At 39.8% G+C, this 20,472-nt stretch overlaps 1 protein-coding gene and 1 long non-coding RNA gene across 8 annotated transcripts in view; one reads left to right on the top strand and one right to left on the bottom strand.

Annotated features, from left to right (window-relative positions):
• The window catches only part of FCHSD2 (FCH and double SH3 domains 2), a 302,118-nt gene extending 281,646 nt beyond the window's left edge, over positions 1 to 20,472 (top strand). For all 6 annotated transcript variants that reach the window (XM_086678247.1, XM_086678251.1, XM_025928470.2 and 3 more), the window contains 7 exons: positions 8,116 to 8,250; positions 14,013 to 14,096; positions 14,216 to 14,393; positions 14,693 to 14,913; positions 15,858 to 15,987; positions 16,130 to 16,212; positions 18,340 to 20,472. In XM_086678247.1, coding sequence (XP_086534373.1) covers positions 8,116 to 8,250; positions 14,013 to 14,096; positions 14,216 to 14,393; positions 14,693 to 14,913; positions 15,858 to 15,987; positions 16,130 to 16,212; positions 18,340 to 18,423 — 915 coding nt within the window. In that variant the 3' untranslated portion in view covers positions 18,424 to 20,472. The remainder of the gene's footprint in view (positions 1 to 8,115; positions 8,251 to 14,012; positions 14,097 to 14,215; positions 14,394 to 14,692; positions 14,914 to 15,857; positions 15,988 to 16,129; positions 16,213 to 18,339) is intronic.
• Positions 5,706 to 14,031, bottom strand: LOC147576744 (uncharacterized). Of its 2 annotated transcripts, none has more exons than XR_015241070.1 (4): positions 12,239 to 14,031; positions 8,924 to 8,974; positions 6,604 to 6,692; positions 5,706 to 6,336 (listed from the first exon to the last, which is right to left on the bottom strand). It is a non-coding gene; the product is annotated as an uncharacterized LOC147576744 (long non-coding RNA). The 2 variants fall into 2 exon arrangements; XR_015241069.1 differs by having other exon boundaries at positions 13,117 to 14,031.

Raw genomic sequence — 20,472 nt, 5'->3', positions numbered from 1 at the left:
TTAGTTCTCATCTGCCTCGTTAAATGCCTAATAGTCTTTGCAGTATAATGGGTTTTGTTTTTGAAATATGAAAATCTGTTTGTTGGCTTGTCCTGATCCCAAAGAAAAGAAACAATGGCTTTTTGTAATGAAATAAATGTAAACAGTAGAAAATAATAGCATACACCTGCAAAAATTTTTAGGCACTTCCGTATTTACAGTTTTTCCAAGTGGTTAGTGGTCTTGTTATTGGATTAAACTCCAAACCCAAATAGGCCACACTATTATTGAAACTGACATTTCATATTTTCAGTAGGATCAATTTAATTCAATTCAGTAAGCATGTGTGGAGCCTGCACGCCTCATGAGACCCTTTGCTAAGTGCTGGGAGTTACAAACTGAGTATAATGTCTGCTGAGTTTGTATCCACAGATTGAGAGAACCAGTCTCACTAACAGCCAAGACCAAAAGATGGGCATTGAAAAGATGTGGAGAATTTCAGTTCTAAGAGAAGTATCTCCAGCTGTATTGTGTTCTTTAATTTTCTGCATACCCATAACAACAAGTAAAGTACCTGACACAAATCCATATACGTAGTACATGTTCAAAAATACTAATCCACACCTGAAGATAAAGCAGTCTAATTCCACCAACTGACCTTAAAATACTATTAAAAAGAGGAAGTTCACAAAAAAGCATCTCTACTGTACCAGGTACTATGTTAGGCACATTCATACATTATTTCAATTAATGATCACAATGGTCCTGAATGTATTTACAGATGAGAAGACAGACTTGGAAGAATTAAATATCTCCCAGTGGCACACAGCTAGTAAGTGGAGAGAGCTAGATTTGAACCTGCATATGTCTGCTTCTAAAGCCCTGCTCTTTACCATACTTTTTTTTTCCTTTGATGATTCTGTTGAATCATCATTGAACATCCTATTTTTGATGTAATTAATCATCTTATAACATCTTCAGGTATTACGTGGCCAGTTGTCATTAAAATTCTCAAGCTTTACTGATATTTTTTGACAGCTTTGCTGAGGTATAATTGATAATATAGTAGGCTACACATATTTAAAGTGTACAATTTGATATATTTTGACATGTGTATACAGCAGTGAAACCCTTGTGACAATTAAGATAATGAACATATCCACCACCCTCAAAAATTTCCTCATGCTCCTTCCAGCCCTTCAGTCAACCACTGATCTGCTCCCATTGTGGGTTAGTTTATATTTCCTAGAATTTTGTATGAACAGAATTATACAATATGTACCTTTTTTTTTTTTTTTGGTCTTTCACTCAACGTGATTATTTTGAGGATCATCCGTGTTATTGCTCATCAATAATTGTTTTTTTTTTTTTTTATTGCTGAGTAGTATTCCATTGTTTGAGTACACCACAGTTTATCAGTTCACCTGATGATGGGCATTTGGGTTTTGGAGAGACTATTACAAGTAAAACTGCTTATGTTTTGAGTGGGTCAGACAGTGGGTATGTGTTTAACATTTTAGGAAACTTCCAAAGTGGTCGTACCATTTTACGTGCCCATCCAAAGGATACTAGTGTTCTAGCTGTTTCACAGCCTCACCAACACTTGGTATGGTTGGTCTTTAATTTTAGATATTCTAATGGGTGTGCAGTAGTGTATCGCTATATTTTTTATTTGTATCTCACTGATAATGTTGAGCATCTTTTCATATGCTTATTTGCCATCTGCATATATTCTTTGGTGAAGTGTCTGTTCAGATCTTTTGCCTATATTTTATTGCTTGTTTTCTTTTTATTGAGTTTTGAGAATTCTTTTTGTATTCTGTATACAAACCCTTTATCAGATAGATGATTAATTTTCTCCCAAATCAAGTCTATGGCTTGTCTTTTCATTTTAACAGTATCTTTTAAAGACCAGACATTTTTAAGTTTGATGAAGTCCCCACTTAATTTTTTTTTTTCTTTTATGGACCATGCTGTGGTGTGGTATGGTATGGTAGCTTTCACAAGCTATGATTTCTTTGACAAATAAATCTTTGCCAAACCCAAGGTCATATAGATTTTCTCCTATATTTTCTTCTAGAAATTTTATAGTTTTGGGTTATACAGTTAAATCTGTGACCCAGTTTGAGTTAATCTTTGTATATATGTATATGTATATCCTTTTTGTTGTTGTTGACAAGACTGCCCTTTCTCCACTGAATTACCTTCACATCGTTGTCAAAAATCAATTAACCATATATGTGTGGGTTTATTTTTGGACTTTTTGTTTCGTTCTGTTGATCTGTTTATCTGTCCTGATGCCAATGCTACATTGTTTTGATTAATGTAACTTCATAATTAGCCTTGAAGTTAGGTAGTGTAAATTCTCCAACTTTCTTCTCCCTCTCTCTCTCTTTTTTTAAATTTTAAATCCAAGATATTTAATGTCCAGCTTTCTTCTTTCTCAAGGTTGTTTTGGGTATTCTGGGTCCTTTGCATTGCCATATAAATTTAAACTCCCATTTTCTACAAAAACAAACAAACAAACAAACAAAAAACCCTACTAGGATTTTTAAAAATAGAATTGTGATGAATCTATTTGTAAGTCAGTTTGAAGATAGTTGATGTTTTAACAATATTGAGTCTTCCAACCCATTAACATAATACCTCCCCATTTATTTAACTTTAATTTCCCTCAGCAGTGTTTTATAGCTTTCATGCATCTTTATAGCTTTCTTGCATCTTTTTTCAGATTTATCTTTATTTTAAAGTTTTTGGTGCTGTTTTAAGTGTTTTTTAAATTTCAACTTCCAATTGCTCATTGCTAACATACAGAAATATAATTGATCTTTGCGTATTGATCTTATATCCTGTAACTTTGCTAAAGTCATTTATTAGTTGTAGTAGCTTTTGTGTAGGTTTTCTGTGTAGATAATCATGTCACCTGTATATTATTACTACTGTAACTGTTAGCATCTCCAGTAGTTTAGGGCCAATGGATGTTCTTGCCTTGTTTCTACACTTAGGGAGAAAGCATTCAGTCTTTTACCATTAAGTATGATGTTAACAGACGGGTTTTTGTAGATGTCCTTTACCATATTGAGGAGTTTCCTCTATTTAATTTACTAATAGGAATGGATGCTGAATCTTGTGAAATGATTTTTCTTTTTTAGTTTGTTTATATGGTAAATTGCATTGATGATTTTTCAAATATTAAACAAACTTTGTATTACTGATAAACTCTACTTGTATCATGATACATTACCCTTTTTATATGTTGATTGAAATTGTTAAATTGGATTTGTTAAAATTTTGATGAGCATTTTTGTCTCTGTTCATGGCAGAGATTAGTCTATAGTTTTCTTCTCTTGTAATGTTTTTGTCTGGTTTTGGTATAATGGTTGTCTCAGAATAATTTGAAAAGTATCCCTTCCTCTTCAGTTTTCTGGAAGCTTATGTAGAATTGTGTAGAATTTTTCTTTCTTAAATGTTTGATATACTTCATCAGAATGTGTTATCTGAGCCTGAAGTTTTCTTTATGGAAGTTTTCTTGTAACAACAAATCCGGTGTCTTTAGTAGATATAGAGTCATTCAGGTTATTCTTCTTGAGTGGATTTTTATCATTTGTGTCTTTCAGGGAATTTGTCCATTCTATCTAAGTTGCCAATTTTATTGGAACAAGTTGTTTATAATATTCCTTTATTCTTCTTTCATTACCTAGAGAATCTGTAGGGGCATCACTTCTCTCATTCTTGATATTGGTTATTTGTGTCTACACTTTATTCCTGATCATTCTGCTAGAGGTTTATTCATGTGATAAAGAACTAGATTCGGGGGCGCCTGGGTGGCTCTTGGAAGCACCATCTTTGCTGAGAATTCTCAAACGGGGACTGGGCACAGGCACTCAGCAGGGTACCTTTGTCGGTTAACTGTCAGTCTCCAGCTCTGGTCCTGATCTCACAGTTCCTGAGTTCGAGCCCCCCATTGGGCTTGTTCTGGCGATGTGAAACCTGCTTGGGATTCTCTCTCCCTCTCTGCCTCTCCCACTTGCTCTCTCTTTCTCTGTCTCTCAAAATAATAAATAAATAAGTTTAAAAAAAAGAATGAATCAGCTTTTGACTTCACTGATTTTCCCCCATGTTGTTTTTCTGTTGTCTTTTGTATTGATTTCTACTCTGGTTTTTATTTCCTTTACTCTGATTTGTTTGGATTTAAATAGCTCTTTCCTAAGTTGACGAAATTGTTTCCCATTCCACAGGGATCACTGTCCTTAAGTGCATCATGTCCAGGGTTCATATATTTTGAACAGTTTTTTAGTTGTTTCTGGAAGGAGTTTAAATCTGGTCCCTGACGCTCCCATCTTATCTGGAAACAGAAATCCACTTTGCTGATATTTTCAATGTTATCTTTTGTAATCTACTTGTGTTGTATTTGGAATGATGTTCAATATGGTCACTTCTCTGTCCAGATGAAGCTCCGAGGTTCTGCTAGTGAGTTGTAAGGAGCAAAATAGAATAATGATTTAAGTACTTTCTAGGTATTGAGCGTGTGTTAGGGGGTTAAATATGTCACCTAATTTAATCTTTATGATATGAAGTAATTGTCTTCATTATAAGATAAGGTCATTGAAGTTGAGAAGTTCAGTAATTTGCCCAAGGTCACACAGCCATAAATGGCACACTCAGCATTCAAACTCAAGTCTGTCAGACCCAGGGACCTAGTATTGCTTTCTAGTTCATTACAGTCCCATAAAGTTGATGAAACCCTTCAGAGGTTGTTTTGCTGAGTACAAGGAACCCAGAAATCTGCTTCTTATCTGCCCTTGCAAAGAGAGTAAGCATTTTACAACATCTAAGAAAGGAAAAACATTAGCACAGCTGGGAAGAATAGTTTTAATTGAAGTTCTGTCAGGTGACAGGAAGGAAAAGGGCTAAGAGAGCAGTTGTTAAGAAACAGAGGAAGAATGTGATTTTAGAAATGCTGGGTCAAGAAAATATTGTAACAGCGAGGTTACAGAGGGTGGAAGAGGGAAAAGGCAGAAGTTGTTCCACAGTGACATACTTTGGAAAGCTTCTGGAGCCATGCAAAAGCACATGGCCCTGACCCCTTTTGCTGTCACTGCAACCTTTCATTCCCTTCTATGAGACTCAAACAATGGACTCAAAATAAAGGGGAAAGAAAGGAATGTTTAGTACCAAACAGTGTTGCCAAGATAAAATGTTTTGGATTGATTCCCAGTGCCAAAGCACAGTGCATATTAACATTCCTTCTATATTTTTGGAAATGTGTTCTACCCACACTGGCTTTAATTTTAGTTTTTATAGATATACGGGTGTTTTGTGTTGTTTTGTTTCAATGCCCACAGTTGTGGGTTTTTTTTAACATCTATAACCTTTACTAGAGTATGAAAGCAGTATCTTCTGTGTAGATATGTTTACATTTTATGGCAGTTTTTAGCATGTGATCCTCACCTTTTATGTGACACAGTGCCTTTTTGGAGAACAACGGAATCATAGCCTGAGATGATTTGAAAGGTCATGACTTGAGCCTATTTTGTCATTGACCTGACTGACCATAGATGAAATTATTTGTAAGATGAGTCACATGATTATCTGACTCAGCTGGGAAGAATTTCCAATAATAGTTATAAAATAATGAGAATATTACAAGGGCTCATGAAGTGTAGGCAATACATTTGACAGGAAATATGTGCTACTTATTCTTTTAGAACACTCCCCCCCACACACACATTTCTATAGAATTTTATTAGGGAAATAGCAGTTAAGAATAGAGTCAGTTTTAAACATTAGGGCTCAATAGAAATCACTTTAATTCACTAAAAAGTAAAAGTGGACTGTATAGGAGGCCTCTACTTTGCAACTCACTGAATGCCAGGAAGTCTTCTCTGACCTTCCTATTCACAGGACCCCCTGCGCACTCAGCATTTAGTTGTGATGGCTTCTCCACTCTAGAGTATGAGCTTTTGCAAAGCAAACCATGTCCTCCATTTCATATCTAAGAGCCTAGCACAGTGTTCAGCATGTTGTAGATATTTGATATTTCAGTTAATCGGTCTATTGTGAGACCTGATTCTGACCATCCATTTCTTATATCTTTAATGTGTAAACATTTGTGCCTTCGGATGTTTGAACATATGAAAAAGTAGCTAAATAGATGTTTATATGTAGCTAGAAACAAAGAAACTTTGCCTGTTTTGTTTCCTCTTTTTTAGATTTTTACTTTAAAAAGTAAGACATATTTGGGGCATCTGGGTGCCTCAGTTGGTTGAACATCCACTCTTGATCTCAGCTCAGGTCTTGATATCAGGGTCATAGGTTCAAGCCCTACACTGGCCTCCACACCAGGCATGAAGCCTACTTGAAAAAAAGAGTAAGACATGCTTATTCTAATAGTTCAGACTGTAAAGAGAGAGAGATATTAAAAACAGCCATCTCTATTTCCAGTCTTTGTTGTGTTATTCTTCTTCCCCCTGTCAGATATTTGTGTTCATATAAATACTATTTGTACTTCAGTATCATGGACAGTACTCTAGGTAAATACATTTGTTATACCCAATTATTGAATACTGTACTGAGAGTGAACCGCAGAATGATCGTATGGGTACAGACTGGTTGTGAGTATACCTTGTTTACCCTTGTGACATTGTGGCTGACTGGGAGCCGTAGCTTGCTGCTGCTGCTGCTGCACCACGAGAGAATATTGTACCATGTCGCTAGCCCGGAAAAAGATCAAAATTTAAATTTTAAAGTATGTTTTCTACTGAAAGTGTATTACTTTTGCATTATCACAAAAGGAAAAATTGTAAGTCAAACCATCGTAAGTTGGGGACCATCTATAAATTACATGAGATATTCAGCACTTTATTATTATAAAATAGTCTCTGTGTTAGGTGGTTTTGCCCAACTGGAGGCTAGTGTAAGTGTAAGGGCTAATGTAAGCCCCAAGTGGGCTAGGCTAAGCTAAGCTATAATATTCAGTAGGGTAATTGAATGCATTTTCAACTCAAGATATTTTTCAACATATGATGAGGTTTTTCGGACATAATGCCATTGTAAGTCGAGTAAGATCTATAGTGTTACATCCTGATCCTTTATTTCTCCATAGTATATTCACACAAGTGAAATTGCTAGATCAAGTGGTATGTTTTGTTTTTAATTTCAGTAGGGTTTATTTTTGTTATATTTTTAAGGATTATAAGCTTACTTTTTTTTTCTAAAACTCTTTTCAGTGTTTTTATTATTTTTATTTTTGAGGGAGACTGTGAGCAGAGCAGGGTCAGAGAGAGGAAGACACAGAATCCAGATCAGGCTCCATGCTCTGAGCTGTCAGTACAGAGCCCAATGCAGGGCTTAAACTCAACGAACCACAAGATCATGACCTGAGCTGAAGTTAGATGCTTAACCGACTGAGCCACCCAGGCACCCCATATCAGTTTACATTTCTACCAATGGTAGAGGAAAGCCTGTTTCTCCACATCCTTGGATAGCATTTAGAAATCTTTCTAACGTTTCCCAGTATGATCAGTTTAAAATGGTAAAAGGCCTTTGGGCGCCAGGGTGGCTTAGTCAGTTAAACATCCAACTTTGGCTCAGGGTATGATATCCCAGTTCGTGAGTTCAAGCCCCGCATCAGGCTCTGTGCTGACAGTGCAGAGCCTCCTTCGGATCCTCTCTCTGATCCTCCCCTGCTTGCTCACTCTCTCTCAAAAGTAAATAAACATTTTTTTTAAATGGTAAAAGGTCTTTATTAGTATTTAACAGTGAAAAGAGAAAGGATACTGATAAGGATAAACATTTATGTATTTGAATGACATTTTACTCTTGGTTTTTAAAAACAAAACAAAAACACCTGATCCTTTCAGAGGGCCTGATAGAGCATTATAACTCTTTTTCTTGGGGTTGTGAGTTCAAGCCCCGTGTTGGCTATAGAGATTACTTAAAAATAAAATCTTAAAAAAAAAGAACTTGGCCCTTTCCTAACATGAAAAATGCAAGAGAGAATAGATACGTTTTTCTCTGTGCAGTTGAATAAGTAATTAATGTTTGAAACAGTCAGGTTTTAAGTGTTTTTTCCTGCTTCACTCATTTTCTTGAAGTAAGCAAGCTAGGTAATTAATGGCTTCTAATTTTCCCCAGCTTAATGCAGACCCCGAAAGAGAAGAAGGAGAAGAGTTTGAAGACAACATGGATGTTTTTGATGATAGCAGTTCCAGCCCTTCTGGCACCTTAAGAAATTATCCACTCACCTGCAAAGTTGTTTATTCCTACAAGGTGTGTATTTCTGTAACCTAGTGCTCATTTGAAATAGTGGCAATGCTGAAGACACACATGACTATATCTACCTAGCCCTAAAATTGGTGTTCAGTTAATATTAGAGACAATATAACATAGTGGTGAACAGTCTAGACTCTGACCTCAGACTGCCTGTATTAAAATGCCACTTACAAGCTATATGACCATACTGATTAGTCCCTTCGTCTCTGTGAGCCTCAGTTTTCTTATCTCTATTATGGAGGTAATATATAGCGCTAGTTTGAAGATTAGAAATAACACTTTATAGCAAAGTATTTAGCATAGTGCCTGGCATCTAGTAAATTTTCAGTAAATAGAAATCTTACCCTTATTATCAGTTGCCTGCTTTGGCACAGACCCTCCATTAGGATGACGCTCAAACTTGATATTAAAAGAAAATTGTTTTACAAAGCAGTTTTGTTAAACTTTACCTTTCCTAATCTTAATATGACCACTTCTTATTTCCATAGTAAGTAGGGACCTGGATAAAAAGATGCCAGAATTTCCAAATGTGATTTGGTATAATAGTTCTTAGTCTCTCTCACCCCTGCTCTGCTTTCACATAAACTTTTTACTCACACAAAATAAATTGAGTTTCACTCCCCTCATCAGTCCATTGACCAGCCCTCTTGATGCTACCTCCAAAACATACCCTGAGCCCATTCGCCTTTCACCATCTTGGTCTAGGCCATTGCTTCAGTTACTGTAAAAGAAAAAAAACATAATTGGTAGCCTTCTGCATACTTGCCTCCCTCCCAAAAGTCCATTGTCTACTTTTCAGTCAGAATTATCTTTAACACATAAAGGAGGTTATTTTATTCCCCTGTCTAAAAACCTCTTACAAGCTTTCCATCACACATAGAAAAACAGACTTTTCACTAGAGTCTATAGTGTTCAGATTGATCTGGCCCCTGACAGTCTCCCTAACTTGATGTCAGACCATTTCCCTACCCAGCCCAGTCACCACACATTAGCCACTGTGGCACCATGCTCCTTCCTGACTTGACAACTTTGCACTCACTGCTCCCTCCACCTAGAACATCTTTCCCCAAATCTTGGTTGGCTGCGTACTGCCCTTCACTGAGGCTCAGCTCAAATAGAGCCTCTCCTCAGGTCTCCCCTGACCACCTAAATATATAACTGACTTCTCATTTACCCAACTTGTGTACACATACTCTCAGTCTCTCTCTCTCTCAAAATAAATAAACTTTAAAAAAAAAAAGAGTACTTCCTCTTTCCTAAAAGGGCTGGAGTTGTTTTTCAAAATAAACTATTTTGATGATCTTTTGAAAATTTCAAATCTTCTGCTGAGATAACTTAGAAAGGTGTTCTAGAGTATTATACAAGTAGGGTTGGGAATGTTTTCCCATCTCACATGTCAGTATGATATTTACTTTGAAGTTCCAGAATTAAAATTTAAGGTCCCTGGGGCGCCTGGGTGGCGCAGTCGGTTAGGCGTCCGACTTCAGCCAGGTCACGATCTCGCGGTCCGGGAGTTCGAGCCCCGCGTCAGGCCTTGGGCTGATGGCTCAGAGCCTGGAGCCTGTTTCCGATTCTGTGTCTCCCTCTCTCTCTGCCCCTCCCCCATTCATGCTCTGTCTCTCTCTGTCCTAAAATAAATAAACGTTGGAAAAAAAAAAAATTTTTAAAAAACAATTTAAGGTCCCTTAATGGAGAGGGTCCCGAGTGTCTGAGTGATTATAAATAGCTCACATCCATCCAACATCCCCTCTATTGACATATGCCAGGCATGTCTCTATAGTAAACTGGACTATAAAAATCTATTTAATCATTTAATCACTGAACAGTCACTCAGTGCCTAGTATGTGATATGTTTCAGGGATGCAAGAATTAGTGGACACAATTCCTGCTCCCTCCCCAGATGGATAGTCTGGGGGGAATAAATATTAAGCTGAAAAGTAGAGTACATATGAAAACATTTATAGCAGGGGTTAAAATGGCTAATTTTTCCTGTGATAGTTGGAAGCAATTCCATAGATGAGGTGGCATTTCAGTTAGGTCATGAGTAAGATCTTACTAGATACGGTGAGAAGGGAAAGAACCTTCTAAGCAAAATGAATGAAAGATAAGAGACACAGTTTGATGAGAGTATGGGATGTTCAGGAAATGTTACATTCGGTGGTGGGTGAGCATCAAGTGTGGGGATTAGAGCAGCTGGAAATAAAGATGTTTGCTGTCAGAGAGTAAAGGGCCTTGGAGACCAGACTAAAGTATGACTTTTATCCTGGTTGGTAGGGACCTCTGGATGTCCTAAAATCAGATTGGTCATGGTATAGATGCTATATGGGATAGATGAGAATAGAGAGAAATGAACTGTAAGCCTAATGGTGATTCCCATAGTCCAGACCAGCAAAGCAGGCCTGGATTAATCTAGTGAGGACAAAGAAACATTATATTTAAGGATTAGATAAAAATGCTCATAACTTTTGGGGCATCTGGGTGGCTCAGTCAGTTAAGCATCTAACTTGGGCTCAGGTCATGATCTCATGGTTCGTGAATTCGAGCCCCGTGTCAGGCTCTGTGCTGACAGCTCAGTCTGGAGCCTGGTTTGGATTCTCTCTCTCTCTCTCTCTCTCTCTCTCTCTCTCTCTCTCCCTCTCCCTCTCCCTCTCCCTCTCCCTCTCCCTCTCCCTCTCCCTCTCCCTCTCCCTTTCTCCCCCTCTCCTCCCCTCCCCCCCTCCCCTGCATATGCACTCTCTCTCCCTCTCTCTCTCTCAAAAATAAATAAATGCTCGTAACTTTTGACCCTACTAGCATAGATCCTAAGGAAATGATCACAGTATAGAAAATGATTTTGGACACAAGATGTTCTTTCATCATAGTACTATTTTTATAATAGCTGAAAGCTGGCAATCCAACAAGGGATTGTTAAATAAATTAACCATTCATATAACGTAACAGTAAACATAAAATATTATGAAGATAATTAAAAATTATATTAATGAAAGTTTTTTTTTTTTAATTTTTTTTTTCAACGTTTATTTATTTTTTGGGGGACAGAGAGAGACAGAGCATGAACAGGGGAGGGGCAGAGAGAGAGGGAGACACAGAATCGGAAACAGGCTCCAGGCTCTGAGCCATCAGCCCAGAGCCCGACGCGGGGCTCGAACTCACGGACCGCGAGATCGTGACCTGGCTGAAGTCGGACGCTTAACCGACTGCGCCACCCAGGCGCCCTTGAAAGTTTTTTTATGTAAGAAGAAATGATATGTTATGCCAGAAGAATAAAATGCTCGTGTACCTTAAGATTTGAGTTATGCATATTTCCAGCTTTTCTACAGTGAACATGTATTATTTTTATAATCAGGAAAAAGTATACTGTTTTCAAAGAAAATAGGAAATTTAGAGAGGTAGTGGTGGGAATGGAGGACTTGGCCGCTTCTACAGTTCTGGTCGTCCCTGGATATTAGGATTTCAGGGGGCAGTGTGAGACCACGTGTTTATTTAAAAAACATTTCCTGACCACTTGCTGACTTCAGTTGGGATAAATGAGAAGAATTACATTCCCTGCATAAGTCATTCTAGTGGGAACCCTACAAGGGCAAACAACTAAGTAGAGTGCCATGGTAGTTCTCATTAGAGAGATGTGCAAAGCCTTACAACAAAAGAAGGAAGAAGCAACCAGCTCCTTGGGAGTGGTCTGGAAAAACATATGAGCTGGGCCTCAAATCATGAGTAATTCTAATAGCTACCATTTGTGAAATACTGTATGCCTGGTACCATATTTATGTTTTTCTAATCTCTTTAATAACTCAATATGGAAGATATTATCAACAAACCCATTAAATCAACAAATATTGAGTACCTTCCGTGTACCGTCCTGTTCTTTTCTAAGTTTGAGGACATGGCATTGGTCAATTACAGACAAAAATCTCTGCCTTCATGGAGCTTACATTCTAATAGGAATAGAAAAGAAAACTGACGCTCAGAGAGATCTTATGAACACTTGCCCTTAGAAACAGACTGAAACTGGACTTGAATCCACAGTAATCTAAATCTGTTTGCCAGATGGGAAAGAGAGAGCAGGGCCTGCTGGAAAAAAGAAACAGTCTGGTAAAAGCATAGAGGCAAGGAATAACATGGTGTGTTCAGAGAATAGGCGATAGTGTATGGGGCCAAACCTTTGAGAAACCATGGTGACCAAACTCTGTAGAGTCTTGAGTTGCCATGCAGAGGACGTGACCTTGTCAAGTGGAAGCATAGATTACTGTGTGGGGTTGGTGTCTGCTGATATTCTATAACAGCACTGAACAACTTGCATGGACCTCCCTGACTTTTTTACAAGGGCAGCGGTATACTTAAACTTAAAGGTGTTCTTATCCTTCCTGCTTTGGTTCTCACACACACTGAAGTCAGGTTGTGTTGTTACTTTTTAAGTCTTACCGTGGAATTAAGGAAAATGTTTTTGTTATATGGGTGCCTTTTCCTGGCATAGTCAAAGCATAGTGTGTTTTTGGATTAGTGAAGAAATCCCACTGGAAAAGCTATCATGAATCAATGAGCCTTTTATCCTCATGTTTTGAGATCAGAGGTAATTTACTTAAAATTCTGGTCCTGGAGTATTTCTGTGACTGGTCAGCCATTTTCAATACTATTTTAACATCTCAAGCAGCTATGGCAACATCCAGAATCTGGGTTTAATAAAGTATTATAATGTACACAAAATGGGAAATGAGGCTTAGTAATGTGACCCATTTTCTTGCATAACCTGGAGATACTTTACACATTGAGATTGTGAGATTTGAAAAACTGTAGGGTCTTACAGTTTGGTTATATAGTTGTTACTAATCTTGGGACTTCGGGAATGCTTTTAAGACTGCTCACCAGAGAACCAGAAGATGCTAGCAGGCCCCGCCCTGTTACATGTGACCGGCAAGTCTCTTTAGGAAACAAAGCCACACAGTTTCTCTCCAGCCTCTCTGCTGAGCCCCTTAGAGGTTGCGCTCAGATTCTGCAGTCTCGGGAGCAGTATCTGGGTGGCCAGCGCAAGTGAACTCCTGCGTCAGAGACCATAAAACCATCACAGTTAGCATCCTGTACAAAAGCATCTAAGTGGATCAGCCCATTCTCCACAGTTAAGTTAGAGCATAATAAATCCAAATTGTGGACGATCTCAGCCATTTTCTTTCCTGCAACTCTAATTCTCCTGGCCATTGTTTATCGCACAGCGATTCCAGATCAGTTCTAGGCGCTGCTCAAGCTGTCATCCAATCCATGTACATAGTTCTCTGCATTTTCACGGCCTGCGCTTCCATGGTAGCCCTCCGGTGCCGTTCTAATTCAGCGCTTGCTCCTGTGCCTGTGCTTCACAGATCATCATGGTTCTCAGCTTATTCATCCCACATTGACTCCCTCATCCTCCCCAGAATGGCAGGATTGTCATTTTGAAGAAATGGAGGCATCAAGAAGTTGAATAACCAATAGAAACAAGCTGGAGCTGGAACCCTGGTCCCCTGCTTCCAGCAGAGTGCTATGTTCACTGCACCTGATTGTCTCTTGAGGATTCCGTTTCTCCAGTTTTTGCTGTGGCTTTATTTTGTTTAATTTTTTAAAGTAAAACTTCACCTCATTACGATAGTTTTACAACACCTAAATTTTTATGTTTGGTATGTTTTTCAAAATCATTTCAATATTTTGATCCCCAGTTTTTGTTATGATCAGCGCACATCTGCTCTTTATCTAACCTTTTTAATTTTGTCCATGACCATCCTACATTGCAGGCTTCTCAACCAGATGAGTTGACCATTGAGGAACATGAGGTGTTAGAAGTGATTGAAGATGGAGATATGGAAGACTGGGTAAAGGTATATTCCTTTGCTCATATCGCCCCTTCTTGTGACATTTTAGGAGTTTGTTTTGGTTCTTGTTTTGCCCTGTCCAGATTGTGTGTGCAAACCTATTTTGTCACATGTCTTTTACTCAGGCTCGAAATAAAGTTGGCCAAGTGGGTTATGTGCCAGAAAAGTACCTACAGTTTCCCACCTCGAACAGTCTACTGAGCATGCTGCAGTCCTTGGCTGCTTTGGACAGTCGGTCACACACATCCAGCAATTCCACGGAGGCCGAGCTCGTTTCAGGCAGCCTCAACGGAGATGCCAGTGGTAAAGACTGAAACAAGGCACTCTTTATTTGGTCACATTTTGGCCTAAACGGTATTGCCCTGGAGTCAGCCTTCCGTAGGTTAAAAAGCATATCTTTATTCCTATTCTATGATATATTTTCCATAATTTGGTCACATTTATCCTGTAGGGTAGAACCCTGAAGTTGATCTTCAGTGAGTAAAAAAAATTACTCTTACTCTGTATGATCCTCTTTTAGTTGCCACGTGAGCATAGGGGTGGTTGCAAAAGGAACCTGGCTGTCCGTGTTCTTACTGCATTTTCTCCCTCTTCCTACCTAGTCTGTTTCGTGAAAGCACTTTATGACTATGAGGGCCAAACAGATGATGAGTTATCCTTTCCTGAGGGGGCAATCATCCGAATCCTGAACAAAGAAAACCAGGATGACGATGGCTTCTGGGAAGGGGAATTCAGTGGGCGGATTGGAGTCTTCCCATCGGTGCTAGTGGAAGAACTTTCAGCCTCAGAAAATGGTGACACTCCGTGGATGAGAGAGATTCAGGTACATGAGAGGGGAGGAAGCTGAATTAAAAGGTGGTTAAAGAAAATGACTCCCAAGAGGTGGCTGACCCATGCAAACACAGGCTGCAATCTCAGCCCCACCTCCCCACTCCAGTCCTCGGTTGCCACGTTTATGCAAAAAATTGGGTTTGGAAAAGCAGAGACTCATCAACCTGGCTCTTGGGTAATGGCCATATAACACCTCCATTTGCCCACTTTCTTTTCTCTGAATCAGTTAACCAAAATGATAAGTTGTATGTGACATACAAAAAAGTGGTTTGGTAGAGAGAAAGAAACCAGAGAGGGAATTTATTGTCTCTGCAGTTAGTTTATATAGTAAAAATACTGCCTTCTATCCACCACTGTCAGAGCCTGCCTGCCAGTCCATTTCAGAGGACTAATGGCAGAGCCCCATTATACTCATATGGCTCTAGGCTCAGCTGATCATAGCAAAACTTGCCTTTACGGGAAACCCTAATTCAGATCTGTCATAGCAGGTGTGGCAGGCCCAGGACCATAAGGAACATGTCTCCCCATCTTGTGTGTGTGGTATTGTGAACACTTAGTTTGACATTTACAAAATTTGGGGAAGTCGAAAACAGCCAATTATTTTCTTAACACAAAAAAATAGAATTTGTCCCCTTTTTTTTCTTCACTAGATTTATTGCATTGACTGATTTAGTGTGTTTTCAGTAGAACTCTAGAGAATGGTTTGACTAAAATCAGTAGTATAATGAGCTCTCTGAGGAGAAAAAGTTAAATGCATCACAAAATTGGGATTTGTGGTGGTTATTCTAAGTTCATGTGCTTCTGATGAGGCTGACCAAAATTGTTGATAGTCATAACTTAGCTGCAGAGAAAAGTAACATGTCTGAATTAGGGAAGCCAACTTGCCTCTCAAGCTTCCTGAGGTGAGCACTTTGTAATCTCTTTCCTTTGTGGCAGATCTCTCCTTCCCCCAAGCCACCAGGCTCCCTGCCTCCACTGCCGCTGTATGACCAGCCTCCCAGCAGCCCTTACCCCAGCCCCGATAAGAGGAGCTCCCAGTACTTCCCACGCTCTCCCTCAGCAAATGGTAAGGGTTTTCCTGGGCATGGATCTAAATACATTTTTATTCAGAAATCCACATGTTTACCTGAAGAGCAAACAGATTTGTTATTAGCATTTTTATTGCCCAACAACACAAATAAAATGAGCTGCTTGATTCCCTCCCTTAGAAAACAGCTTCCATACCGAATCGCTGGGATGCTCACAGGCACCAAGGCATACTCCTGAGACCTCATATGGCAAACTGCGACCCGTAAGTCTCTTATCTTACCTGTTATAGAATGCAGTTCTTCCAAATTGAAAGTTAGCAGTTAATGTTTCCCTGTGGCCTCTGTGTTATGCTGATTCCCCCACGCAAGGATCATATGAGTTTGGGAAGATAAAAAGAGCTCTTGAAAATGAAGTCTGTAAAAATACATGCAGGGGCACCTGGGCGGCTCAGTCAGTTAAGCATCACGCGGAGCCTACTTGGCATTCTCTCTCCCTCTCTTTCTGCCTCTTCCCCTGCTCGAGTGCTCTCTCTTTCTCTCTCTCAAGATAAATATTTTTTAAAAACTCAACACATCTTGGAAGGTCTAGTCTAGACTGGTAGTTTTTTTTTACTGAGCTATGGTGAGATAGCTATGAAAGGTGTATTTAAATTATAGCAAGCATTAAAGTGGTCTAAGTGTGAAACAAGCAGTTTTTTTCCAGCAAACATTTATTGATAAATTATTTTGCAAGCTTATATTTCTCTCTATGAGGAACACAGAGATGAAATGAGATATACTTCATGTCCTTTTGAAGTTTAAGAGCTTCTATTCTCAAGGAGAATCTCTTACGAATAATCACCTCTACTCATCCCTCACTCTACCCCACCACCTCACTGTGAAACAGCCCTTCCAAGGTCATAACTTTCCCACACTCATCCAGTACATTTATTTTCCTTGACTTGCTTATCAGCATTTGACACCATTCCTTGAACCACTTACTTCCTTTGGCTAATTCAGCAGATGTGTACTGAGTGCCTTGTTAAGGACTTGGTTCTTAGCCATTGCAGAGTTGTAAGTAGGACAGTGATGTGACTGGTTTTCCATTTTGAAACATTGCTGTGGCTTCTAAGTGAGAGTGAATGGAAGGTGGCAGAAGGGACATGGGAGCCATTAGGAGACTGGAGCAGTGGTTCAAGCAAGATGGTGACATAGACTGGTGGATAAGAGTGAGAATGAGAAGTGAGCCAGTTTGTTCCACTGCCCTTTCCTGGTTTGCTCTCTACTTTCTGGCCCTTCCTTTTCATTGACCTGTATGGGCTTCTCTGCTTCAGCCCATCTCTGCTGATGCTTCTCAGGGTTCTGTCCATGGGTTGCTTCTCCTGAAGTCATTAAATTCACTCTCATTCTCCCCGTACAATCTTATCTACTCCCATGGTTTTGATAACCATTTATTTACCGACAACCCCTAGTCTCATAATTGCCAATCCAGTCTCTTCCCTGAGCTTCAGCCTTGTGGACATTTCACTGTATATGTACCAAAGCCCCAAAACTCAGCAACGAGTTAATTATCCACCTTGCCAGACACACTCCTTCCATATTGCCTTGCTTGGTGAGCGGAACCCCCATTCTACCACTGCTCTGACCTCACTCTTGATAGCTTTCTAGCCCTACCTCCCACAAAGTCATCACCAATTCCTGCCACATGTACCTTAGAGACCTCTATCAAATACTCCCACTTCTCTCCTCCCTGCCCCACTCCTCCCATGCCCCCCCCCCCCACCAATTCCTAGGTCAGGCTGACATCAACTCTGATTCACATGACTACAAGAGCCTCCTAAATTGTCTTCTTACCTACACTATTGCCCACTCTTGCCCTCCACTCTTTTTCCAAACTATTATCCTAGTCATCCTTTCACATATCTGCTCCTGCTGTTTAAAATTCCACCAAAGACTCCTCTTTGCCTACAGAGTAAAGCTCAGATTTCCTTAGCGTGGCTTAATGAGGCTCTTCATGACTTCACCCCAAGCTACATCTCCAGTCTTATCTCTTGCAGCTTTCCTTCCAAGACAGGCCAAAAGGTTTTCAGTTCCCCAAGCATTGCTCTCTCTGGGTTCCACCTCCAGGCCTTTGCTTTGGATGAGCCTTTTGGAGCTACAGTGACTCTTGTGCCCATGAAGCTTTCAGCCTAGGCAAGACCCTGATTTGTGGGTTCCACATTTCATCAGAACAGTTAACTCCTTGGTGTGGGAAATAGTGAGAATTACGTTGGAAGCACACGCTTTCACGTTAAGAGCATTTGTGAGACCCCTGGGGTACCCATGTCTGTGGATAAATGACTGGTTGGGGTTTCGATGCTTCAAGCACTGAATCAGGGAGCTAACAATCCATGTATTTGTTCCTTGCTCAGGTCCGGGCAGCTCCCCCTCCACCTACACAGAACCACCGAAGGCCAGCAGAGAAGATTGAGGATGTGGAAATCACACTGGTGTGATGATGGGTTTGCCCATCCATTACTGCTACAATCAAGGCCAGGCTTGGCGTTTGGCCACTCTTGTTTTTTAGGCACCTTTGCATGATGATGACTCTTGAACGGAGCAAAAACAAGGAGGATTATGTGACCGGGTGGCCTGGTGGACTCCTCCCACGTTTTGAATATTTTGTGCCTTTTTTTGTTGTCATTTTCTATGTCATCTCTCCTACCATAGCACAAATCCTAGCGGGCCCTAGAAGCAGAGGAGGACAGCCCTCATGCCTAACAGTGGTCCATTTTTATATGAGACTCAAGACCAGGACTCACTCAGGGCACGGTCACAGAGAAACTGATCATGTGCACTCGTACAGTATATTACTGTGGCCACAAGGATGTGGCAAAGATCCTCATCTTTCTTCAAGTGGCTTTTGCTCGTCTGATTGAGTTTAATCAGATCATGTTGGCTACGTAAGGAATTAGAAGGAGGGATTTCAGGAGAGGCTGGCTCCTCCCCACAGTTAGTCCCCAGACCGAGAAAAGTGAAACCTTATTGGAAAAAAGTGGACTGCCCTGAGTTTATCGCCAATTTCATTAATGCACATCTCTTCCACAACTAACAGATTTAAAACAGTAACAGTGTCCTTTGTATTAATATTTATGGCATTCATTTAGTATTAGTGGAGCTAATATGGAGGGGCTGAACTAATAGCCAAATCTTGTCCATCACATAGACTTAATAGAAAGGAGGCTGCGGCTGAAGCAGAAATGGAACTTCCAGATCTGAAATGAGCCGATTTAATGTTCTTTTTGTATTTGGGTATTTTTCATCTTAATTTTTGCAGCATATATTCTTCTGACCAGTACCTTTAGAATCTGAGTGTCTAGGTAAATTGGGGACACATACTTGCCTTGTTGAGCTTCTCTGCTAGGGAGGCCCCTCACGTCATTTTATTCCCAAACCAGTGCACAAGTCCTGACAGCCAGCCTGTGGCTGCTCTAGACCGGTGGCCACCCCCCACGAAAGTGCAGCTTCCCAGGTCCCACTGACCTGACATATTTCCTTAGGAGGAACAACCTGTGGCTCATGGAAACCAGCTTCTCATGGAAAAGGACTAAAGGGTTGCACACCCTGCACAAGTGCAAACTGATAAGGAAAAGACAAGTTCTCCATGTCGCAGGGAGAGCCAAGAGTAGCTTTCTCCGCAGGCTAGCAAGCTCACGGTAGCAGGTGGCCCAGGGTAGGGCTCTGTCGGCTCTCCACCTCCTGTGGAAGATAGGGAGTGCCGAACCTAGGGACGAAGGGATTTTGCCAGTTGGTTTGTTTTTGTTTTTGTTTAAGAAATCAGATTTGCAGAATTTAATCTAAAAGTTGTATTATGCTTTGAAAACTCCATCCCTTCTAAGAATCTTTAAAACTTGAAATGCTCGCCAAATGTCCCCATGGGATTTTTTACCAAAAGTCAGGTTATAGCTGAAGAAATCTTCAGTTAGTCATTTGATCACTTCAGTGACAGTACCCAGCGACGAGTCTTCTCCGTAATTTGGGGTTTTTGTTTCGTTTTTTGCATTTCTTAACCTGTTGATCTATTTGAGGTCTTTTTGTGTTTATCAAACTTATTCTTAAGTTTAAAAAAGAAATTAAAAGGGTGGTTTTTTAAGATTTTAAAGTTCTCTGACATGTTAAAAATCTTCAAAGCACTTTACAAAATCTTCCAAGTGCTTAAATCAGGCAGTTCTCGCTACCCAGTCTTGTATTCTCTCTTTAGCTAGCCAAATTGTCCTTGAATCTGGATTTTCCACATTCTCAGAGACTTATTTGAAATCTTTTGTTATATTTTAAAATATTTTTTGGAAGAGCTGCTAATTTTATTTTAAAAAAACAAAGTTGTAAAAATATGCCTCCTTTTTAAAAAGAACCCCTCCCTCCAGGACATGTAATCAAGCATCACAGTGCACAGGGCCAGGCTTGGAGGGAGTGCCTCTGTGCAGATGTGCTTTCTTTACAGTGGCTGTAAAAAGTTTGTATTTATTATGTATAAAATGTTGAATAATTAAAAAAAATGGAATTAA

This window comes from Puma concolor, chromosome D1 (assembly GCF_028749965.1).
Source record: "Puma concolor isolate L17-30 chromosome D1, mPumCon1.1.hap2, whole genome shotgun sequence".
In the NCBI taxonomy this organism is placed as follows: Eukaryota; Metazoa; Chordata; class Mammalia; order Carnivora; family Felidae; genus Puma; species Puma concolor.
Note: the sequence above shows the minus strand (reverse complement) of the source record. Positions and strands in the feature narration are given on the sequence as shown.